We start from the raw sequence: 20,574 nt of genomic DNA, 5'->3' as shown, positions 1-20,574 counted from the left end.
CCCATGTGTGTACTGGAATACCAGATAACCACCTCCATGCATCCTCACACTCATTCTTCAAATTGGCCATGGCTACATCAAAAGCATGCTTTGTGTAGGAATAGCTAGCACTGTCCATGCATTTTTTCAGATCTTCACCTCTAAATCCAGCTCTTTGAAAATTTGCATAAATGTGCCTTAAACAAAATCTGTGTGGGCAGTTTGGAAATACAGCATTGACAGCATTAAGCAGGCCCTGATTTCAACAAAAAGTAAAGTAACTAGGTTCAATCTTAAGGCAGAAAAGAGAGTAACTAAGTTCCACTAACTAGTAAACAATTAGAGCATACTTAAGGCACAAAAGATAATATGTAGGTTTCAAAGAGAACATAGATCACTGACCTTCTGCCTATCTGACATGATGGTGTATTTGCCAAACTTCCCCTCTTCTGTGCCTCCCAGAGCATACTTAAGTTGGGTGAGAAACCAGCTCCAACTGGGTGTGTCCTCCACTCCTACAATTCCAAAAGCAACGGGATACATGTTGTTGTTGGCATCCCTGCCAGTAGCTGCTAGGATTTGTGCTCCAGTTGTAAGCTTTATGAAGCATCCATCCAAACCAATGAAAGGCCTACATCCATTTAGAAAACCCTCCCTAGGTGCATTGAGACAAAAGAAAAGACCATGGAATCTAGGACCTGGATGTGGGTTTTCATTTGTGCTTTTAGGAGTGACAGTTGTGACAATGCATCTAGATCCTGGATTGCATAATTTAACTGTTTCAATGTAATCAGACAACCTATGGTACTGCTTCTTATGATCCCCTAGTACAATTTCCTTTGCTACCTTCTTAGCTCTCCATGCCATCATCTTTGGAACTTCAATTCCAAATTTCCTCTTTGCCTTGTCCACCAATGCTGGCACAGTTGTGTTTGGGTCTGATCTGATTGTCTCTAAGATACTGCTTCCTAGCCACTTTGAGCTCACTTTACTATGTTTGTCACTAGTTGGGCAAGTATGTTCTGCTCTGAACTTCTTTACACAAAATGTTTGCTCATTCTTGATCTGAGAAGCAACAATATAAAAAGGACATCCTTTGTCCTTGTGGTCACACCAAGCAATGACCCTGTCTTTGCAGTTCCTGTGATATCTGAAAGACCTCAGCTGCTTGATGTGAAAGTTAAGTAGAGCACTCCTAAATTGGTACACATCTTTGAAACATAGCTTCAAACAAAATTGCTGTTCTGGATTGAGTCTGCTTTCATCATACCATTTTCTTGGCTTTGCCTTCTCTGCTCTTGTTTTCCTTCCTGAGGGAATAATAAAAGACATAGGCTCAATTCCATCATCATCTTCTGAGTCCAAAAAACCAAGATTATCATCCTCATCACCTGAGGGAAACCAGTCAGGCTCAATTGGATCATTGGCTGAAGAGTGTGTTCTTGTTGTTGGGCCTACTCTCTTTCCAATCTTAAGCACAGGCTGCTGCAATACTCCATCTTCATTGAAATGTTCTTCTTCAGCTACATTTGGAGCTTGTTCACTGTGCTCTTCCTCTTCCTGATCCTCAGGAACATCATAGATGTCCTCTGGTTCTGTGTCACCTCAAAGTGCAGTGCTGCCTTCTTCATATCTGCTACAGTTGTCTGCAGGTCTGCACTATCTTCATTTGAGCTATTTTCCTCCTCAGTTTCTGAATCCAAATCCATGTCATCCATGTCTGCATAATTGGCCATGTCAGGAGGTGGCATAGTTTGGATGGGCTGGAAATTTACACTCTGTTGTGTGGCCAGGAACAAATTTTCATCTGTGCCTCTGCCTGAACTTGAACCAACATAATCACCAAATTCCTTATGGGCCACACCATTTTCACTGACTGCAAACACTATATCAGGATCACTGCTATATTCTTCATCAGATATTTGAATTGGTTCTGCTGCCTTTCTCTTTCCCTTCTTTGCTGGAGACAAAACAATTGCCTACTCCCTCTTGCCCTTAGTAACTGACAATGTTATCCTCCTGATGTCCTGGTATTGCCTAAGCATTTCATCCACCTTAATCTGGCTGTCAAGCAGTTTAAAACCATCCAATCCTATTCCACCACATCTCATGTAATATAGGCAGTCTGAAAAACTATACCCATTGTCAAGCAGCACATACATAAGATTGTAATATCTTATGTCTTTCTTAAAGAACTTTGTCCTGATGTATTTAATCCCTTCAAAATCAATATGCACGTCCCACTGCTCATAGCTCGACCTACAATACCAATTAAAATGTACAAGTTACTATAACATAAATTTGAACAACACACAGTACAACTGGAATGTAATCCTAATAGTGTAATTACCTAAATTTGTACAACACAAGTACACTGCAATCCTAACAAGCAAGATAGTTGTAGCTTCTAATCTGTACTCAAACCCTAGTCAGGACTAAATTCAGAGGCAATACAGAACCATAGATCGACCTAAACCTCAAAAACGAAAATTCAGAGGCAGAAGGAGCTTCAGATAGAGGACGTACGTGTCGTCGCCGGTGTTAGTAGGGACGACTGCTGCATCAGACGGCGACCGCGCCGCAGCGGAAGCCTTGCCTGCACGCCCAGAAGATGGCGGCTCTTCCTCATCGGGTTGGTCTCCCGCGCCTTCATCTTGAATGGATCTGGATCCAAATGGAGCAGCAGGCGGCGGCGCCACCGCCGCCCCCACAGCCGCCGCACCCGCCCTCTGCCCGCGCCACGGAGATAATGGGCTGTCCTCTGAGGAGGAGGAGTCATAGTCGACCCCAAGCAGGTCCCGCCCGCGACTCCGTCCGGATCTGGAGCCGCCGTCGTCTCCACCCTCGACATCGCCGGAGGGAGCCATGGTTGCGCGCGCAACAGAGAAGAGAGGGAGGGGAATGGGAGCACCAGGGCCGGCGCGCTGGGCTTAACTAGCGGGGTCCTAACGGCCGTTTCCGCTTTGCCGTTTGCCCTTTGCCACGTGGCTCCGACAGGTGGGCCCGATATGTCAGATTCTCTGTTAGTCGCGGCTCACAGCCCGTTTAGTGGTTTTTGTTACTCACTTGCCGAGGAAGTGGTGGTTTTTTGAAATTTTTGACAAAAGTGGTGGTTTTGCAGTATACTTGCCACAAATGTGGTGGTTTTCAGCAATTTACTCTTCGTTGTTCGATGCAATGGAGCTGGGGAGTGTGCCCTTTCCCTCTAAAAAAAAAATTATGTACCGTTCTTCTGGTATTCTTAGCTATATAATTACAATTTTTCAAAGTTGCTACAACGACAGAGAGAAAGGGAGCTCCATCATTGTTTCTTATCCTTCAAAGAAGCTCTGCACCGTCTTTGCTAAACTCTCAGTGGTATATATGTCTCCCGCTGAAGCTATCTGCAGACATGAAGAAAACAGTCCTGAACTCGAATAGTTCTCGAAACACGTCGTGTAGTCTGCCAGAATGCAATCCTGTATACGATCTCTCAGTACCTGCCGTAGCACGACATCAGGAACCTTCCAAGTTTTCTGACGATCAAAAGTCTTGTTGAACTTTGAAGCAAATGCAACCAAGGATCGGCGTTGACTGCCCCTCCGACAGTTGCGATTCAAGCAAGACTTGGCTGGAGTGCAAGCCTCTTCTGTGTAACTCTGAATCCACTTCTTGAAGAGTAACTTGAATTCGTCATCATGCTGCTTAATAATCTGCCTATCAGATAGCAGCTCATCCAACAGACCATCTGTCTTTGTATTGAAAATTTGAAATGCCCTGTGTTGTTCAATAAGAAAATGCATTGCCGCTGCAGATCCGCACGGTATATGTTCGAACGTTCAGTGAGCACAGATTTCCAGCAAGTAATGACGTCATACAGAAGATGGCCAAATGAGCTGGAGTTGTCACCTGGGGCAAGAGTGGATTGCACTAAATTTATGTGACTGCCAAAGGATTTCATTGAGCGTATGAGGAAACATGTCATCGGATGAATGGCATCGTTATCCTGATGCTTTTCCATATTGGACTGTATGTGGTGCTTGATATGGTCAATTAACCTCCTGAAAGCTTCCCTCATGTTGCGTAAAATATTGGGAAAGAAGTCATCAGATTCACTGGAAGCAAACTTTTGAATAAGAGGAAGGACATCCAAAAGTGCCTCATAGGCAAGCAGCATGGGAGAAATATGAGTGGCAGACCACACTGTCTTGCTAAGACAAACGGCAATGTCCAAGAGTTTCTTGATGTGGCACTTTGCAAACTGGTTGAAGTAGCCTAATTTTAATTCCTCAAATGGCCGACTCTGCTCACATAACCGCTGTTGCATCAAACAGAGGACTTGCGTGTTGGTTTTCAACATGGTGATCAATTCTTTTGTGCACTCAGAAGGATCCTTGAAGGTCCTTGTGCTTATACGAAGAATCTCTAGGACATCCGATTCATAGAAAAATCTGTTACAAAAAAAAAAGTTGACCTTGGAACTGTGAGTAAAAACATTTTAGCAATTTATGAAACATTTGAGGAAACAGTAAAAATATTTAACTATCCGACTAGAGTTTCTTACTTTGAATGGCAGAATAAATTGGCTCTATTATTAATTAATTGGCGAACACTGGCTGCAAACCAGCATCTCATCTCTTGGTTTTTCACCAATCCGACAGCTACTGTGTAGTTCGTTATGTTTACATGACAAAGGAATTGTAAGTTTGTAAAAAAATATCTGACTGCTACTCCGTGCAATTCGTTATAATTTGAAGACGATAATAAAGTTTCATTATCAGTCCCACTACTACTCTATGCAATTAGTTATGCTCAGATGGCAGCGTAATATAAGTTGACACATTTGAAGGATGTGAAGACAATGAACATGCTCTCCTTTGCTTCAGAAAAAAATGTTTAAAGAATGAGCATGTTCTCCTTGCCTTCACTCTTTGTTTCTGAAAGCTCCCAGACTAAGGAGAAGGGATCACATGGAGATGGTCATGTGCCCACAGCCACAGGTTATGGATTCGAGGTCCATGGTGAAGAGTATTTCCGGAAAAGTTTCATGGTGTGCTAAAGTTTAGATGCGGAGAGGTCTGCAACTCTGCATCCACCAGCATCTACACATCAGGGTGGAGTCGAGGAAAAGGAGCATTACCAAGGATGGGATGGTAGCAGCAACTGCAGATAAAACAATCAACGGCCGCTTTGATGTGTAAGGAGGACACATGGCAGAACATGCATGTGGTTTAGAAAAAAAAAACACTTCTTCGGGGATCATATCCGGAAGAAAACGAATGCGGTTTAGGTAACATAACAAAAACATCGGCATTATGACTTTAGTTGCCAAATTGTGAGTCTAGAACAAATAACAGAAAATTATGAGTTTCATCTTATTGCTGGTACTTTCTTAAAGTAATAAGAACATAAATGTAATGGGTTTATGTGATGCAGCATATAGTCATAAGGTGATGTCTCAATATGTCACACTGAAACAAGGTAAGAGCCTTTGAAATACCACCTGGTTGGCTGGCCACAAGTCTGTTTGCCTAAAGACCAAGGTGGTTTAGGGATTCTTAATTTGGAAGTTATGAACATTGCCCTGTTATCCAAATGGTTATGGAAATTGTTTAATGATGAGGGTCCTGGGCAATACATTCTGACCAAAAAGTACCTACCCACCAGACCTTATGCCAAGTGACTTCAACACCTGGAGATTACCATTTTTGGCCAGGTCTGCTGGAGATAAACAAACTGTTTCCGGGGTGCTGTGGGATTAATGTGGGGAATGGGGAAAAAACTAGATTTTGGGAATACCATTGGGCAGGAGATTGCAGTCTGGCCACTTCCTTTCCTAGGCTGTATAGCATTTCCCTGGACCTCAAGTCGTCAGCATCACTGTGAGGAAAATGTTTACTAGAGGGTTTCAATCCTTCAAATTTAGAAGGGATCTGGTGGGTGGGAAAATGACACGATGGTTGGGCTTAAAAAATATTGTGCTGATATTTCCCTTGCTGATAAAAATGACAAGCTTGCTTGGCTCCTCTGTGCTTCAGGACAGTTTTGTGTGAAATCTTTTTACTCTGTTATGCTAAATTTTGAGGTGGCGCCTTACAAATTCTTCTGGAAGATTAAAATCCCTCTGAGAGTCAAAACCTTTGTTTGGCTAGCTCTGAGGGGGAGCATTCTTACCAAAGATGTGTACCTAAAGAGCGGGGGCAAATGCAAGCCTCACTGTTATTTTTGTGGGGAAGTGGAAACAATTACTCGTCTTTTTTTTTTACTGTCCTATTGCCAGATATATCTGGAACATTGTTAGTTGTGCATTGGGATCAATTTTCAGTTTAGCAGTGTTTCAGACAGTATATAAATAAAATAACTGGCTGGGGGTATGGGAAATTAACAGAGGTTTGATGGCTGTGGGTGTTGCAGGTGTGTTTTAGGTTCTTTGGAAAACCTATAATCTTGCTTGTTTTCAAAATCTGTGATCGATCAAGCCATGTGAAGTTATTTACCGAATTTGTCACTGGATTTATTGTTGGAGCTCCTTGCAGTGGACGGAAGATGCAAAACTAGAAGTATTTTGTATAGCACCCCATGTGTTACTTTGATCTCATAAGGTTGAGAATCGAGAAAATATGAAGCTCATGGCGACCAAGTATTGTTTCTGGACAGAACAGTTTCAAACTAATCACAGTGACAATGAAACATTGCTTATAAACAAGTTTAATGTACACTATTCCGTAGAGCTGATATGACTTGAAACGGGGCCTTTCCAATTCAAAGAAAACCGATGTGTATGTTGCCCTGATTTTTATGTGTAGGTCTGGCATGCAAGAGGATGAATCCTAAAATCAATAACAAGCTGATGGTATCATAACCCGTGTATTATCTTTCATCAATTCCATTCCACTAGGATAATATAGAATGAGTACGTACCAAGAAACCATGTTTTTAGTCAACATACAAACATGGAGAAAACTCATGGCTCATGTTTGTTCAGTTTGGTAGTACTTATAAGATGGTTTATGTAGATATTGGCTATTCCTACTATGTCCGTTGTTCACTAATAATGCTATATTTCAAAAAACTATACTGCATTGTTTTGTTTGACTGTCATAACATCTGGATATTATTTGTACCCCCAGTTATAGTTATACTGTCAAATACATTAACCGATGCGCTTTCTGCTTTCTGCAGAACTTTGACTAAATGGGAAAGTGAACAAATGCAAGAACTATCCTTCCGTATGTAAAATGACCTGGCAGTTCTCCTGAGAAGGTTATTGTCCTGTTATATTGTAGACTATTAAGTGATCTCTAATTAATAACACAATAGCATCACACGTTGTCACATTTCATCTTACATTGCCTGTCTATGTACATTATTAAATCACTACATGCAGTCATGCACTTTTTAGTTACTAACTTGGATCACTTTCCAGATGCATCTTGGATGAGAGGAATAAGAAACAGAAATTTTGGTAGCTTTTTTCTGAGAAAGACAATCTAGTAGCTCATGTGTGGACATACTCTTCCAAACTATATGATGGTCAAACAGTCGACCTTGTTTAATAGGATGAAGTTTGTTATTGGAAACGGCACTAGTACACGTTTCTGGGAGGATACTTGTCTCGGCGAGACACCCTTGGCCATCCAATATCCGTCTTTGTACCGTATTGTTCAACGACGTGAGGTGTTCGTCGCATCGGTATTTCAATCTATCCCCCTTAATATTCAGTTCCGACGAACGCTAGCGGGCAATCGTTGGGAAGAACCGCTCCGTCTAGTTAGGGGACTGATGGAGGTCCAGCTTTCACAACAACCCGATGAATTACGCTGAAAATTGACTAAGTCTGGACTATTCACTGTTAAATCAATGTATATTGATGTTATTAATTCGAACTCCATTCCTACTTCCAAGCATGTTTGGGATGTCAAAGTTCCTTTGAAAATAAAAGTGTTTATGTGGTTTGTCCATAAACAAGTTATTTTAACCAAGGACAACTTGATAAAGCGTAATTGGACAGGACCTACTAGGTGTAGTTTCTGTGATCGGGATGAGACTATCAAACACCTCTTCTTTGATTGCCCGTTGGCCAAAGTACTTTGGCAGACGGTCCGCACTGCTTTTGATATCAATCCACCGAATTCTGTTAACGCGTTATTTGGGACATGGCTTAATGGGATTGAGCCTGACTTAGCGAGACACATTCGGGTTGGAGTTTGTGCTTTGCTGTGGACTATCTGGACTTGCAGAAATGATTTGGTTTTTAACAGAATATCATGTATCCATTTTTTGCAGGTTATATTCCGAACTACGGCACTGATTCGTTCGTGGTCGCTACTCACCCCGACAGAGGCCATGGAGCATTTGGTTACTGGGTCTTTCCGCTGGGAGATGGTAGCTCGGGATATTTTCAACCGGTTTGGATGACGGTCATGTAATAGGATAGGCATGTAGTTTACCTATCTAGTTTTAGCCAGCCGGTTGTGGCGTTTTCTCATGGCTAGTTGGTGTTTCTAGCCCTTATTGGCTCTGTGTGAGCTTTCTTTGCTTTTTTATTACTTTTGGAGACCTTGGAACCATGTTGGCACTAATTTATTTGGTTAATAAGATGGCCGTATGCATCTTTCAGATGTAGAGGCCGGGGAATCCCCCCTTCTAAAAAAAAAAAAACTATATGATGAATTGCTGCAGGATCATATAGGGTAGAATTTAAGATTGGTGCCAACTAATGGAGGCTGGTGTCTTGAGCAAAGACATGGGATGTTCTGCGAGTACATGTCATGACCAGGCAAAAATATTGGCCACAGTGAGTGGGGGCTGGAATGCAGTAGCCCAAAAAGTAAGGTTAATTGCCAAAGCACTAAACTGCTGAGTGCCACTTCAGTATATTTCGTTATAGAAGAAAACTAAACTAATTTACATGAGATCAGAATATTAAGTTATAGCGGAAAACTAAACTAATTTACAGAAGAAACAATCATTTTTGTTATATTTTTCTTTCAGACTGTATAAGTTATAGAATATTTGATTCATCTTCAGGATGCCTAAGCAATTTTAACAGTTTGGTTGTCGCATCTTTTGTACAGTGAAATATATGCATCTTTTGATGCACGGGTCACACAACAAACTGTACTGTGAAATAATTAAACTTTGAAGAGCTTATATCCAAGTCTCTATATCCATCCTTCTAGTTTGGTCATTACCTTCCCCGCGAGTTGAGATGATATATTTGGGAGTTTCAAAGTAGGAAAAGACATACGTGCTCACTAAAAGGTCAGTAATGTGTGGCCATAACAAGAATGGAGGATTTGGTGTTTCTAATTTTGGGATAAAAACGTAAGTACTTAACTGACTTAGGGATATTTGATTGATCTACTAGGCCCCAGAGAAGCACAGTTGTGAAAATACTAAAAATCATACCATCAGTTATGCATTGGGGAAAATGCACAAAACGTCAATATATTCGTGCGGAAAACAGTGCATAACAAAATTCAAAACAGGGAATAATTTAACAAAACAAATGGCCTTACTGAAGGAACAGAGGAAAACGTGTCTTTTGAATCTAGCCTATGCCAGGCTGTTACTCTTTGCTTCTAAGTTGTGTTGTACAATGCAATGCGGAATGCGATCCCAGTCTATTATATGTGTGTACTCAAACTTCCTTGAGCTTTTTACTAGTTGTCATGTGCAAACAAATAATGAAAAAACGCCATGTTATTCCATCACAATGTCATAACAGTAAGAAGAAGAAGAAGAAGAAGAAGAAGAAGAAGAAGAAGAAGAAGAAAAAGGAATATGTGTTTTTGCAGGGCCTGGGGGAAGAAAAACGGAATACATGCTGCCAGTATCATCTTTAACCCAAGTAATAAAACAAAATTGTGGATTTACCTGCTCAATGCATGTGAGTTGGCCGAGAATGCTTGGAGTAGCACTTGTTTGTAACCAGATCCAAAAGCCACTTGACAATTGCGGATGATGCCCTCTAGCTGGTCCAAAGAGCCCGGCAAGATGAGTCGGGCACGGCCAGGGTCCATGTGGGCATGTGACGGATAGTGAAGCTGCCGGCCGTTGCTGCTGGTTGGAGTAGGAGTGCCGCCGCCGTCACTAGAAGATGCATAGCCGTCGTGGCTGCTGCTTCCGGACTGGCACCTGCTGAGGGAGTAACAGCAGACTGTGTCTGCCTGGATCGAGTAGGGGGGCTGCTCGATGGAACTTTGGAGGTTTTCGGTGGCAGCAAACACCTGACCCTTGTCCCATAGGTTGAGTCTGCAAATTTCCTCTGCAAGACGTTGCATTGCAACAGCCAGCCTGGTTCACTGAGCTTCCCGATAACCAAGCACCGCAAGAGAAGGAAGCGGGTGCAGACTGTAATCTTTGAAGCGTGGTGACAGGGCAGCAGCAAGAAGGGCCATACAAATACAAGGGCTAGTGGCCAGCAGGGGCAATCGACGCGCGGGTGTCAGGATGCTGCTCCGCCGTCGCCGATGGGCAGCCGGCCGGCCGTACATGCGCCCCAGCGATAGATCCTCCCCGCAGCCGAGCGAGCGCTGAGATAGAAAATTCAGAGAAAATCTTCCTTAAAAAGACGAGATGGGTCAACTGAGCCAGCAACAACGACTAGCCGAGGAACGGAAGATCTGACCGAGAGGGCGAGAGCTTCAAGCTTGGAACCCCCAAAGCTAGCCCATAACGAAACGGAAAGATCCCCACAAAATGGGAGCGACAAAAGGGGGAAGCGGGGAGTGAGGGGGGAATCGGTACCTCCAAATCGGTCCTCCCGGCCCGCGTATTTGCGGCGCTGCGCCTCCAGGACGGAATCGCTCGCGACGGCGCCCCGAGAGAGAGGTGGAGCACCCTCGGCGAGAACGGAGCGAGGCGTGTGAGCGCACAGGGAGGGAGGGAGGGACGACACAGGAAGACAAGTAGGACACGCCTGGGGCCCAGGAGTCAGTGGCTCGAGAGTTTGAGCGGCTTTACGGGCTCCTTTTTCGAGAGGGGTTTCGGGCCGTGTGGACCCCTTGGCCGTGACGATACCTGAAAAGGGCCACGTAGGTAGAAGGAATTTCATTTTTGGCAGGATGTAGAGAGAAGGAATTGACATGTACTAGGATGCACCTCTGAACCCATGACTTGGTACCAGTTTGTAAAACAGCCAAACCCGGAGCTAAAAGCGTAATGTACCTTCTGAAACACATGACGGAATCGCGATGCCGCCACTTATCAGCGCGACGACGACGATACCTTTCAAACGAGACCAATATCGGGTGTGTTTTGATTTTGGGTTTTACTTCTACTGTTCATCAACGGTCATTGCCGTCTGGGCAATTGCTGCACACTAGTTCAGCTTTCACCAATTCTTTGGTCTTTTTTCTTTCCTTCTCCTTTTCTGATTTATGTATTTACATCAAACATTTGGGCTAAGTGTTAGGGGTTTAAGGTCTACTATATCCGGCGACTTGACTCTCTTACCCTATGCTCATTCGGTTTTTTTTTTGTCTTGCAGTGGTTTGTCTTTGCCGATCTGTTATTATCTTGGGGCTGGCTACTTGTTTTAGTCTCACACTTTTAACTGTGTGTTTCGTTCTTGATGTACTCGCTCCGAACTGAATCAATTGACGCAGTCTCTATACTTTCATCTGAATTAATTAATCAAAATGTGCTAATATATTCATCATAATTGTTGCCCACATCATCGGAATCTGACCCGGTAGGGGAACAGCCCACCTGCAGATGTAAACCCAACGGCCACTTTTAGGGGTGCGAGGAAAATTGTTGGAAATCCTCCCGGTCCGGTGCGCAAATTTTACTGACATGATTCGTGCCAAAACTTCCCTTTCTACAGGATCCAATCATTAAGAGCATCTACACCCAGACCTAATTAATCTGGTCCCCTAAACATCCGTGGACGTGTCAGCAGACATTGACCAATCACCCCTTAAATGTTTGCTTCCACAACCGGGTACTTCATTAGACAATTCTCAAATGTGCCACAATGTTCTCTTGTGGCGTCTTTCCTTACAAACGAAACCCTTGACATGCCCCCTCTTGTTGATCAAGACGGTTAAGATCAATTGGTAGGCCAATGTGATGGTACACGAAATTGCTAAGTTTAGGTTTGATAATAGGTCGGTTGGTGTTTTGTGTAATAGTGTTTCGTCCTGCGTGGAAAATGTTGTAATGAATGCTTTTTAATTAATTAATTAATTAATATATGGGAAGGGCTTTTAAAAAAAGAGACGCTCAAGTCTGAAAGGGCACACATATCTTCACGTTCTACCCCCATGGTCTTTTGCAGTTACGTACTGGCAATTTTTAAAGCAGTCAAACCTGAATTGAGAGTGAGATGTATCTTCTGAACCAAATTCTGGAATGGTGATCCGTTTGAATCTCGTGTTTGGGGCGACGAAAACATTCGAACAAGACCAATTTGGATATCTTTGGATTTCAGTCGGATCATCCTTTTGTTTTTGTATATATATTGTTCACCAATCATTAGCTGTCATTTTTCACAAAGAAAAAATACATTTATCAGTTCTTTGGACGCGTTTGGGAAGGGAGGTGTTCATTTTTTTCTAATTTAAGATTACGAGTTTTTGAAAGTGCGTTATATCGACTAGCGGCGGGGGGGGGGGGTGAATAGGAGATTTTTATTAATTCTTCACTGAGGAATTTGCTAGTGAGGAAATTTCTTAGCGAAGAACTACTTGCAGCGGAATAAGTACTCAGAAGTAAACATAACAGAAGACAAGCATAGTCATCATGATGGAATGAAAACAAGCACAGAGTACAGAAAGCGTAGTCACAGGATAACACAAGATGAAGACAAACAGACTGAAGAAATTGAACTGAGGAAATTGAGAAAGTCTTCAGTCAAAGTCTTCAAACACAGATATGACAAGCACACAACACAATACTGAGGAAATGAAAGAGTTGAGGAAATGGAACCAGTTGGCTTGGTGAAGACAATGATTTGGTAGACCAGTTCCAACTGCTGTCTCAGTTGTACATCTGGTTGGAGCGGCTGAGTATTTAAACTCGAGGACACACAGTCCCGAGCACCCAGTCCTGAGCACGCAGCTCGGGACACCAAGTCCTCACTATATTCTCCTTAAACTAAGGTCACACAGACCTCGTTCAATCACTCGTGGTAAGTCTTCAGGTGACTTCCGAACCTTGACAAACTCGGTCACTCAGCGATCCACAATTCCTCTTCAGTGACACCTAACCGTCTGGAAGAAGCACAGTCTTCAAAGGTAACAAGCGTCGGATCCACGCAGGATCAATCTCTTCAGTGATGCTCAATCACTTTGGGTTTGTAGGTGTTTGGGTTTGGGTTTTGGATTTTCCTCACTTGCTGATATTCGCTCAAAGTCCTCGAAGGATGGGATGCTCTCAAATGACAAGTGTCAGTTTCTCGCGGAACAGCCAACCAACTAGTGGTTGTAGGGGGGGCTATTTATAGCCTAGGGAGCAGCCCGACATGATAAGACATAAATGCCCTTCAATGATATGACCGTTAGGTGGATAAGATATTTTGGGACAGCTGGCGTGCAGCACAGCAACGGTCGGAAATTTGAGGTACAAATTCCTCAGGGCTATCATGTTCCTCACTATGTAGGCAATCCGCACTGGCGAATTCCTAGCTCCTCGGTCAGAACAAATTTCTTAAAGACCAGAAGAACTTCGTCTCTGTCACTGAAGGAATTGACTGAACTGTATGAGATTTCCAATGGCTTCACTCGAAGGGATTGGTAGGTGTAGAATTTGAGTTGAGCATCACATGGAAAATTTTCCTTAGTATTTCCTCGACCCCCTTTAACAGTACGGTGTTTCCTATGACTCAAGAAAGAGAAAATGAAACTACGAAAACAAAAGTCTTCAAGCTTCATGTTCCTCGAATGAATACCAAGTCTTCAAGGTCACACCAATTTCTTCACTTTCAAAGTCTTCAGGAAGTCTTCAGAATGTCAAAGTCTTCAGTCGAAGAACTTCATTTTTAGGGGTCGACTTTCTCTGTAAATATCAAACTCCTCATAGACTTATATACCTGTGTACACTCATAAACACATTAGATCCTTGACCTATAAGTCTTCAATACACCAAAATCACTAAGGGGCACTAGATGCACTTACAATCTCCCCCTTTTTGGTGATTGATGACAATATAGGTTAAGTTTTCAACGGGGATAAACATATGAAGTGTAAATACTGATATTGAGGAATTTGATTGCAAGATATAGAAGAACTCCCCCTGAAGATGTGCATAGTGAGGAATTTGCTTTTGAAGCAATGTACACTTGAAGAGTAGAATCATGGAGATCTCCCCCTATATCTTGTAATTCATACACGCATTTGACATATAATATGAAGAATTTGAAATGCATGATGAAATATGGTGACCGGTGTAATTCAACATGCGTGCAATAACATTAAAGAGGTATAAGCATGCAGAATAACGTAGCAGAAGTATCGGACCACCATCGGGTTTAAGTTTACAAATCGATCCAATAAAAGTTTCAGAAGAACGAGAGTTGTAACTTAGCAAAAAACGCCCATATAATAGACCCGCTTGAAGACTAACTCAAATTTCTCCCCCTTTGTCATCGAATGACCAAAAGGATCGAAACTAAGGACTAACGCCCCTGAAGATAATCAAGTTGATGAAGGAGCGCCAGCGTTGTCGGGGTCGGTTGTTGTAGTAGGGCCGGCCGCTGTGTCGTCCAAGTCTTCATGTTCATCAGTGTCACGCGATGAAGAATAGGAGCTGGCCACCAAGGAAGGAACCTTGACCTTCTTGTATTTCTTTGAAGGAGGTGCAGACCAGTCAAATTCTTCCTTGAGACCCATTTTCTTCAGATCTTCAGCGTTGTAGACATGAGACAGAACAGCCCAGGTACGGTTGAAGGTTTCATGGAGGTAGTATTGCTTTTTCTTCACTGCATTGTGTGTTGAGGTCATGTTGTGAAGAATTGAACCAACCTGACGCTTGACCCATTTATGATTGCGATCAACCTTCTGATGAAGACTGAGGAGTAACTCACGATCAGTCATCACCCTGGGTGCTGTGGCTTGAGGATTTTGCTTGGCAGAGTTGTGGGCGGCAGAGTCATGTGTGGCAGAGTCATCATTGGTGGAATAGGACGCAGCCTTGCAAAATTGACCATCCAATGGACGAATGCCTTCATCTATCACAGCAGCTGCCTTGCCTTTGTCATCAGCTGAGAAAAATGTCCGTTTGAGGACTTCAATTGGAGGCAAGTAGCTGCAGTGGTTCAGAGTGTCAGCTTTGTAGTTGAGTGAAGACCTTGTCCTGATGAATCTCATAATCCACGGTGCATAAGGCTTCAGCTCAAATGGTGACACGGCAATGTTTGCCAGAGTTCTCATGAAGAAATCATGAAAGTTGACGGGAACGCAATGAATGATGTTGAAAAGAAGATTCTTCATGATGCCAACGACTTCTTCATCATTTGAGTCGTGGCCTTTGATAGGACTCATTGTCTTCAACAGAATGCAATAGACAGTCCGAGGCACATACAGTAATTCCTTGACGAGGAATTTTGTTTGAGGGGCCTGTCCCGGCTTCAAAGGCTTCATCAACACTTGCATGTAGTGATCAGTAAGCTCAGGGTCACTGTAGACACAACGTGCACCTTCAAGGGGAGGACTGAGTGGTAGGGCACGAAGCAATTCAGTTGCCGGTGCCTTGTAGTGAGTATTTTCCGTCATCCAGTCCAACACCCAAGAGTTCACATCTTTAGAATCTCCTGTGATGTGCAGCGTTGCATAAAACTGAAGAATGAGTTCTTCATTCCAATCGCAGATGTCAGTACAGAAGTTGAGCAGCCCAACGTCGTGAAGAACACTGAGGACTGGCTCGAAGCACGACAGTGACTCCATATCCACGTGAGGAATATGTGCATGATCGAAGACTTTGTCTTTGTTGAACAGCACTGAGGAATAGAAGTTGGCTTGACTAGCAGTCCAGAAACGCGTCTTCCTTATGCGAGCAGAGTCATAAGGGTTGTAGTCAGTGAAGAATACATGCTCGCCAAAGAAGTCTTCAGCCTTGAACTTTTGCTTGCGTGAGAAGGGATCCTTTGGTTTGGGCAGAGGAGTGTCAGTGAGTTGCATCACGACCTCAGGAATCGCAATCTCAGGTTCTTCAGGCTGAGGAATTTCTGGTTCCTCTTCAGTTGCAGTCTTATGATCAGCAGCAGCAGTTTCTTCAGCACTAGTGGCTGGAATATCTTCATGCACAGATGCAGTTGGATGAGTTTCTTCAGAGCCCATTTGAACTGTTGGTGCAGGGGACTGAGGAATTTGTTGTAGCGGGGTGAAGAGAGGAGAATTGGGGTGCCGACTTTCCCAAAAGTCATCATTCATTACTGGCGTTGTACTTCCAATATCCATGTCTTCATCTTCTAATTCTTCAACACCAGCCTCTTCAGCAGTGAGCTGAAGCATTGGTGAGGATACAACAGGTGTTGAAGGGATCGCATCCACTTCAGTTTCTTCATCAACCTGCTCTAACGAAGCAGCAGATTGAGTTTCTTTATCAGATCCACTAGGGATCTCATAGTCTTCACCAAAAGGAACAAGGTCCTTTGATGGCATGGTAGTAATTGGAACATCATCAATCAGATTGTCAAACAAGCTAGTCATAGGCTTCATCTTCTTTGGAGCTGAAGAATTTGAAGCACCTGATGCTTTCCGTTTCTTCACTGCAGCTCACTCTGCAGCCTTGGTCTTCTTCACATCTGATGCAGATGGAAGGATAGGAGTTGGTGTAGGCACGGGAGGAGCTGAGGAATTTGTTTGAGTTTCTTCAGGCGCAACTGATGCAGTTGCCCTGACTTCTTTAGTTTCTTCAGGTGCACCACTAGTGGATGCCCTGGCAATTTCTTCAGCGGCTGGAATGGAGTCATCAGCCCTGGAACTAGCATTTTCTTCAGCAGCCTGAAAGTCATCAGCGGTGCTGGCATGTTCTTCAGTGGGCTGAGCAGAAGCTTCAGCTTGAGGAACTTCTGGTTGCGATGGAGCTGCAACCTTGGTGAACTTCTCAGTCAGTTTCACAAACCTGACTTTGGATCCTTTCCAATCAGCATAGTAAGCATCAAATTCATCGCCGAGGGTTTTGATGTCAGCCTGCATCTTGACGAGTTCTTCAGGTGTCATCTTGACAACATTTTTCTTCAGCAGTTTCTCTTTTCTGTACTGCGATTTCTTGATCTGTCTGGCCCTATCATACTTCCATTTTTCTTCTTGAATGAAAGCAGTCAAGACGTGACTTTGACCAGGAGTGAGGTTCATCTCCGGCACAGGCGTATTTGGATCTTTGTGCCATAGATCAATGAATCCAGGATCAGCCTTGGATCAAAAAGCATTTGCACATTGCTTCCTTTGGCACTAGCGGCCTTAGCTTGCCTATCTCTGATGATTTCGGCAAGTTCTTCTTCATCAGCCTCATCATCGTCAGAGGGCACTTGGAAAGCCACCTGCTTTTTCTTCGGACTAGGGCGAGGACCTCCTCCAGCAGTAGCCTTTTTCTTCAGCAGAGAGGGTCCAGCTGAGGAACTTGGTGCAGCTGAGGAACTTGCAGAGACACCAGAGGCAATGGAGATGCCTGTAGTCCTTTGCACGAGGCCAGATGCGCAGGTGCTGAGGACTTTGTCGGAATAGCTGAGGACTTTGGAGGAGCTGAGGACATAGGAGGAGCAGCAGCAGCATGAGGAATTGGTCTTGAGGACTTCGAAGATTCTGGCCGTGAGGGCACAACTGAGGAACTCGGCCGTGAGGGCACTGTTGGTGAAGCACTTGGCTTGCACGCAGACTTCTTTGCCATAGATCTCTTTGGCTTGACAGAGGCCTCAGTGGAAGCAGCAGCAGCAGAGTCTTCGTTGAATTTCCTCACTGCGTCTTTTGCTTGCTTGGCCAACTTGGCTTGGCGCTTGGCCCATTCTTCAGGAAAGTCCTCACCACGCTTGATGCTAGTGGGATCTGCCACTTGGCCAGGTGCCAATGGGGCTCTTGGGCATGGAGAATTAAGCACGAGTTTCTTCACATACTTTGGAGTTACATACATGTACTCCCTCCATTCTCGTGCCCATCTCCTTTCAATCCTCTTTATGCGCACCTTGCGCAGATTTTTATCTTCTTTGCCAAACTTGGCCTCATCAGGTGTGCGGTAATCTTTGTAAATGTCCTCAGGGATTTCAAAAGCAGTCATGACTTCAGGCTTCTTTCCTCCTTTCTGTGGCCTTTTACCGTCAGCCATTTTCTTCAGTTGAGGAATTTGAACAATCGAATTCTCTGAAGAAGTATGCAACTTTTCTTCGAGGAACGCTGCAAATGAGTTAAGTTGATGAGAACCTAGTGATTCAGCAGCGGACATGTGTACCTGTGTACAGAGTATAGTGTTAGGGAACGTAGTAATTTCAAAATTTTCCTACGCACACGGAAGATCATGGTGATGCATAGCAACGAGAGAGGAGACTGTTGTCTACGTACCCTCGTAGACCGATAGCAGAAGCGTTATGACAACACGGTTGATGTAGTCGTACGTCTTCACGGCCCGACCGATCAAGCACCGAAACTATGGCACCTCCGAGTTCTACCACACGTTCTGCTCGATGACGATCCCCGGACTCCGATCCAGCAAAGTGTCGGGGAAGAGTTCCGTTAGCACGACGGCGTGGTGACGATCTTGATGTTCTACCGTCGCAGGGCTTCGCCTAAGCACCGCTACAATATTATCGAGGATTATGGTGGAGGGGGGCACCGCACACGGCTAAGAGAACGATCACGAAGATCAACTTGTGTGTCTAGAGGTGCCCCCTGCCCCCGTATATAAAGGAGCAAGGGGGGAGGCCAGCCGGCCCTTGTGGGCGCGCCTGTTGGGGAACGTAGTAATTTCAAAAACAATCCTACGCACACGCAAGATCATGGTGATGCATAGCAACGAGAGGGGAGAGTGTTGTCCACGTACCCTCGTAGACTGAAAGCGGAAGCGTTATGACAACACGGTTGATGTAGTCGTACGTCTTCACGGCCCGACCGATCAAGCACCGAAACTACGGCACCTCCGAGTTCTAGCACACGTTCAGCTCGATGACGATCCCCGGAGTCCGATCCAGCAAAGTGTCGGGGATGAGTTCTGTCAGCACGACGGCGTGGTGACGATCTTGATGTTCTACCGTCGCAGGGCTTCGCCTAAGCACCGTTACAATATTATCGAGGATTATGGTGGAGGGGGGCACCGCACACGGCTAAGAGAACGATCACGAAGATCAACTTGTGTGTCTAGAGGTGCCCCCTGCCCCCGTATAAAAAGGAGCAAGGGGGGTGCGGCCGACCCTAGGAGGAGGTGCGCCGGAGGAGTCCTACTCCTACCGGGAGTAGGACTCCCCCGCATTCCCTAGTTGGACTAGGACTTGAGGGGGAAGGAAGAGAGGGGGGGGGGGCGCCGCCCCCCCTCCTTGTCCAATTCAGACTTGGGGGGGGGGGAGGGGCGCACGGCAGCCCCTAGGCCTCCTCTCCTGTTCTTCCACTAGGCCCATTAAGGCCCATTAGGTTACCGGGGGGTTCCGATAACCTCTCGGTACTTCGGTAAAATGCCGATTTCACCCGGAACACTTCCGATGTCCAAACATAGGCTTCCAATATATCAATCTTTATGTCTCGGCCATTTCGAGACTCCTCTTCATGTCTGTGATCACATCTGGGAATCTGAACAACCTTCGGTACATCAAAATATATAAACTCATAATGAAACTTTTATCGTAACGTTAAGCGTGCGGACCCTACGGGTTCGAGTACAATGTAGACATGACCGAGACACCGTCTCCGGTCAATAACCAATAGCGGAACCTGGATGCTCATATTTGCTCCTACATATTCTACGAAGATCTTTATCGGTCAGACCGCATAACAACATACGTTGTTCCCTTTGTCATCAGTATGTTACTTGCCCGAGATTCGATCGTCAGTATCTTAATACCTAGTTCAATCTCGTTACCGGCAAGTCTCTTTACTCGTTCCGTAATACATCATCTCGCAACTAACTCATTAGTTGCAATGCTTGCAAGGCTTATGTGATGTGCATTACCGAGAGGGCCCAGAGATACCTCTCCGACAATCGGAGTGACAAATCCTAATCTCGAAATACGCCAACCCAACATGTACCTTCGGAGACACCTGTAGAGCTCCTTTATAATCACCCAGTTACGTTGTGACGTTTGGTAGCACACAAAGTGTTCCTCCGGTAAACGGGAGTTGCATAATCTCATAGTCATAGGAACATGTATAAGTCATGAAGAAAGCAATAGCAACATACTAAACGATCAGGTGCTAAGCTAATGGAATGGGTCATGTCAATCACATCATTCTCCTAATGATGTGATCCCGTTAATCAAATGACAACTCATGTCTATGGTTAGGAAACATAACCATCTTTGATTAACGAGCTAGTCAAGTAGAGGCATACTAGTGACACTCTGTTTGTCTATGTATTCACACAAGTATTATGTTTCCGGTTAATACAATTCTAGCATGAATAATAAACATTTATCATGATATAAGGAAATAAATAATAACTTTATTATTGCCTCTAGGGCATATTTCCTTC

General features: G+C 44.3%; 1 protein-coding gene across 1 annotated transcript; it reads right to left on the bottom strand.

The window, feature by feature from the left end:
- Positions 1-3,237: 3,237 nt before the first annotated feature.
- LOC123184311 (uncharacterized) lies at positions 3,238-10,492 on the bottom strand. Its single transcript, XM_044596458.1, has 2 exons — positions 9,838-10,492; positions 3,238-4,409 (listed from the first exon to the last, which is right to left on the bottom strand). The coding sequence occupies exons 1-2, from the start codon at positions 10,242-10,244 to the stop codon at positions 3,575-3,577; spliced, it is 1,242 nt and encodes a 413-aa protein (XP_044452393.1). The 5' UTR covers positions 10,245-10,492; the 3' UTR covers positions 3,238-3,574.
- Positions 10,493-20,574: the final 10,082 nt, after the last annotated feature.

This window comes from Triticum aestivum, chromosome 2A (assembly GCF_018294505.1).
Source record: "Triticum aestivum cultivar Chinese Spring chromosome 2A, IWGSC CS RefSeq v2.1, whole genome shotgun sequence".
NCBI lineage: Eukaryota > Viridiplantae > Streptophyta > Magnoliopsida > Poales > Poaceae > Triticum > Triticum aestivum.
Note: the sequence above shows the minus strand (reverse complement) of the source record. Positions and strands in the feature narration are given on the sequence as shown.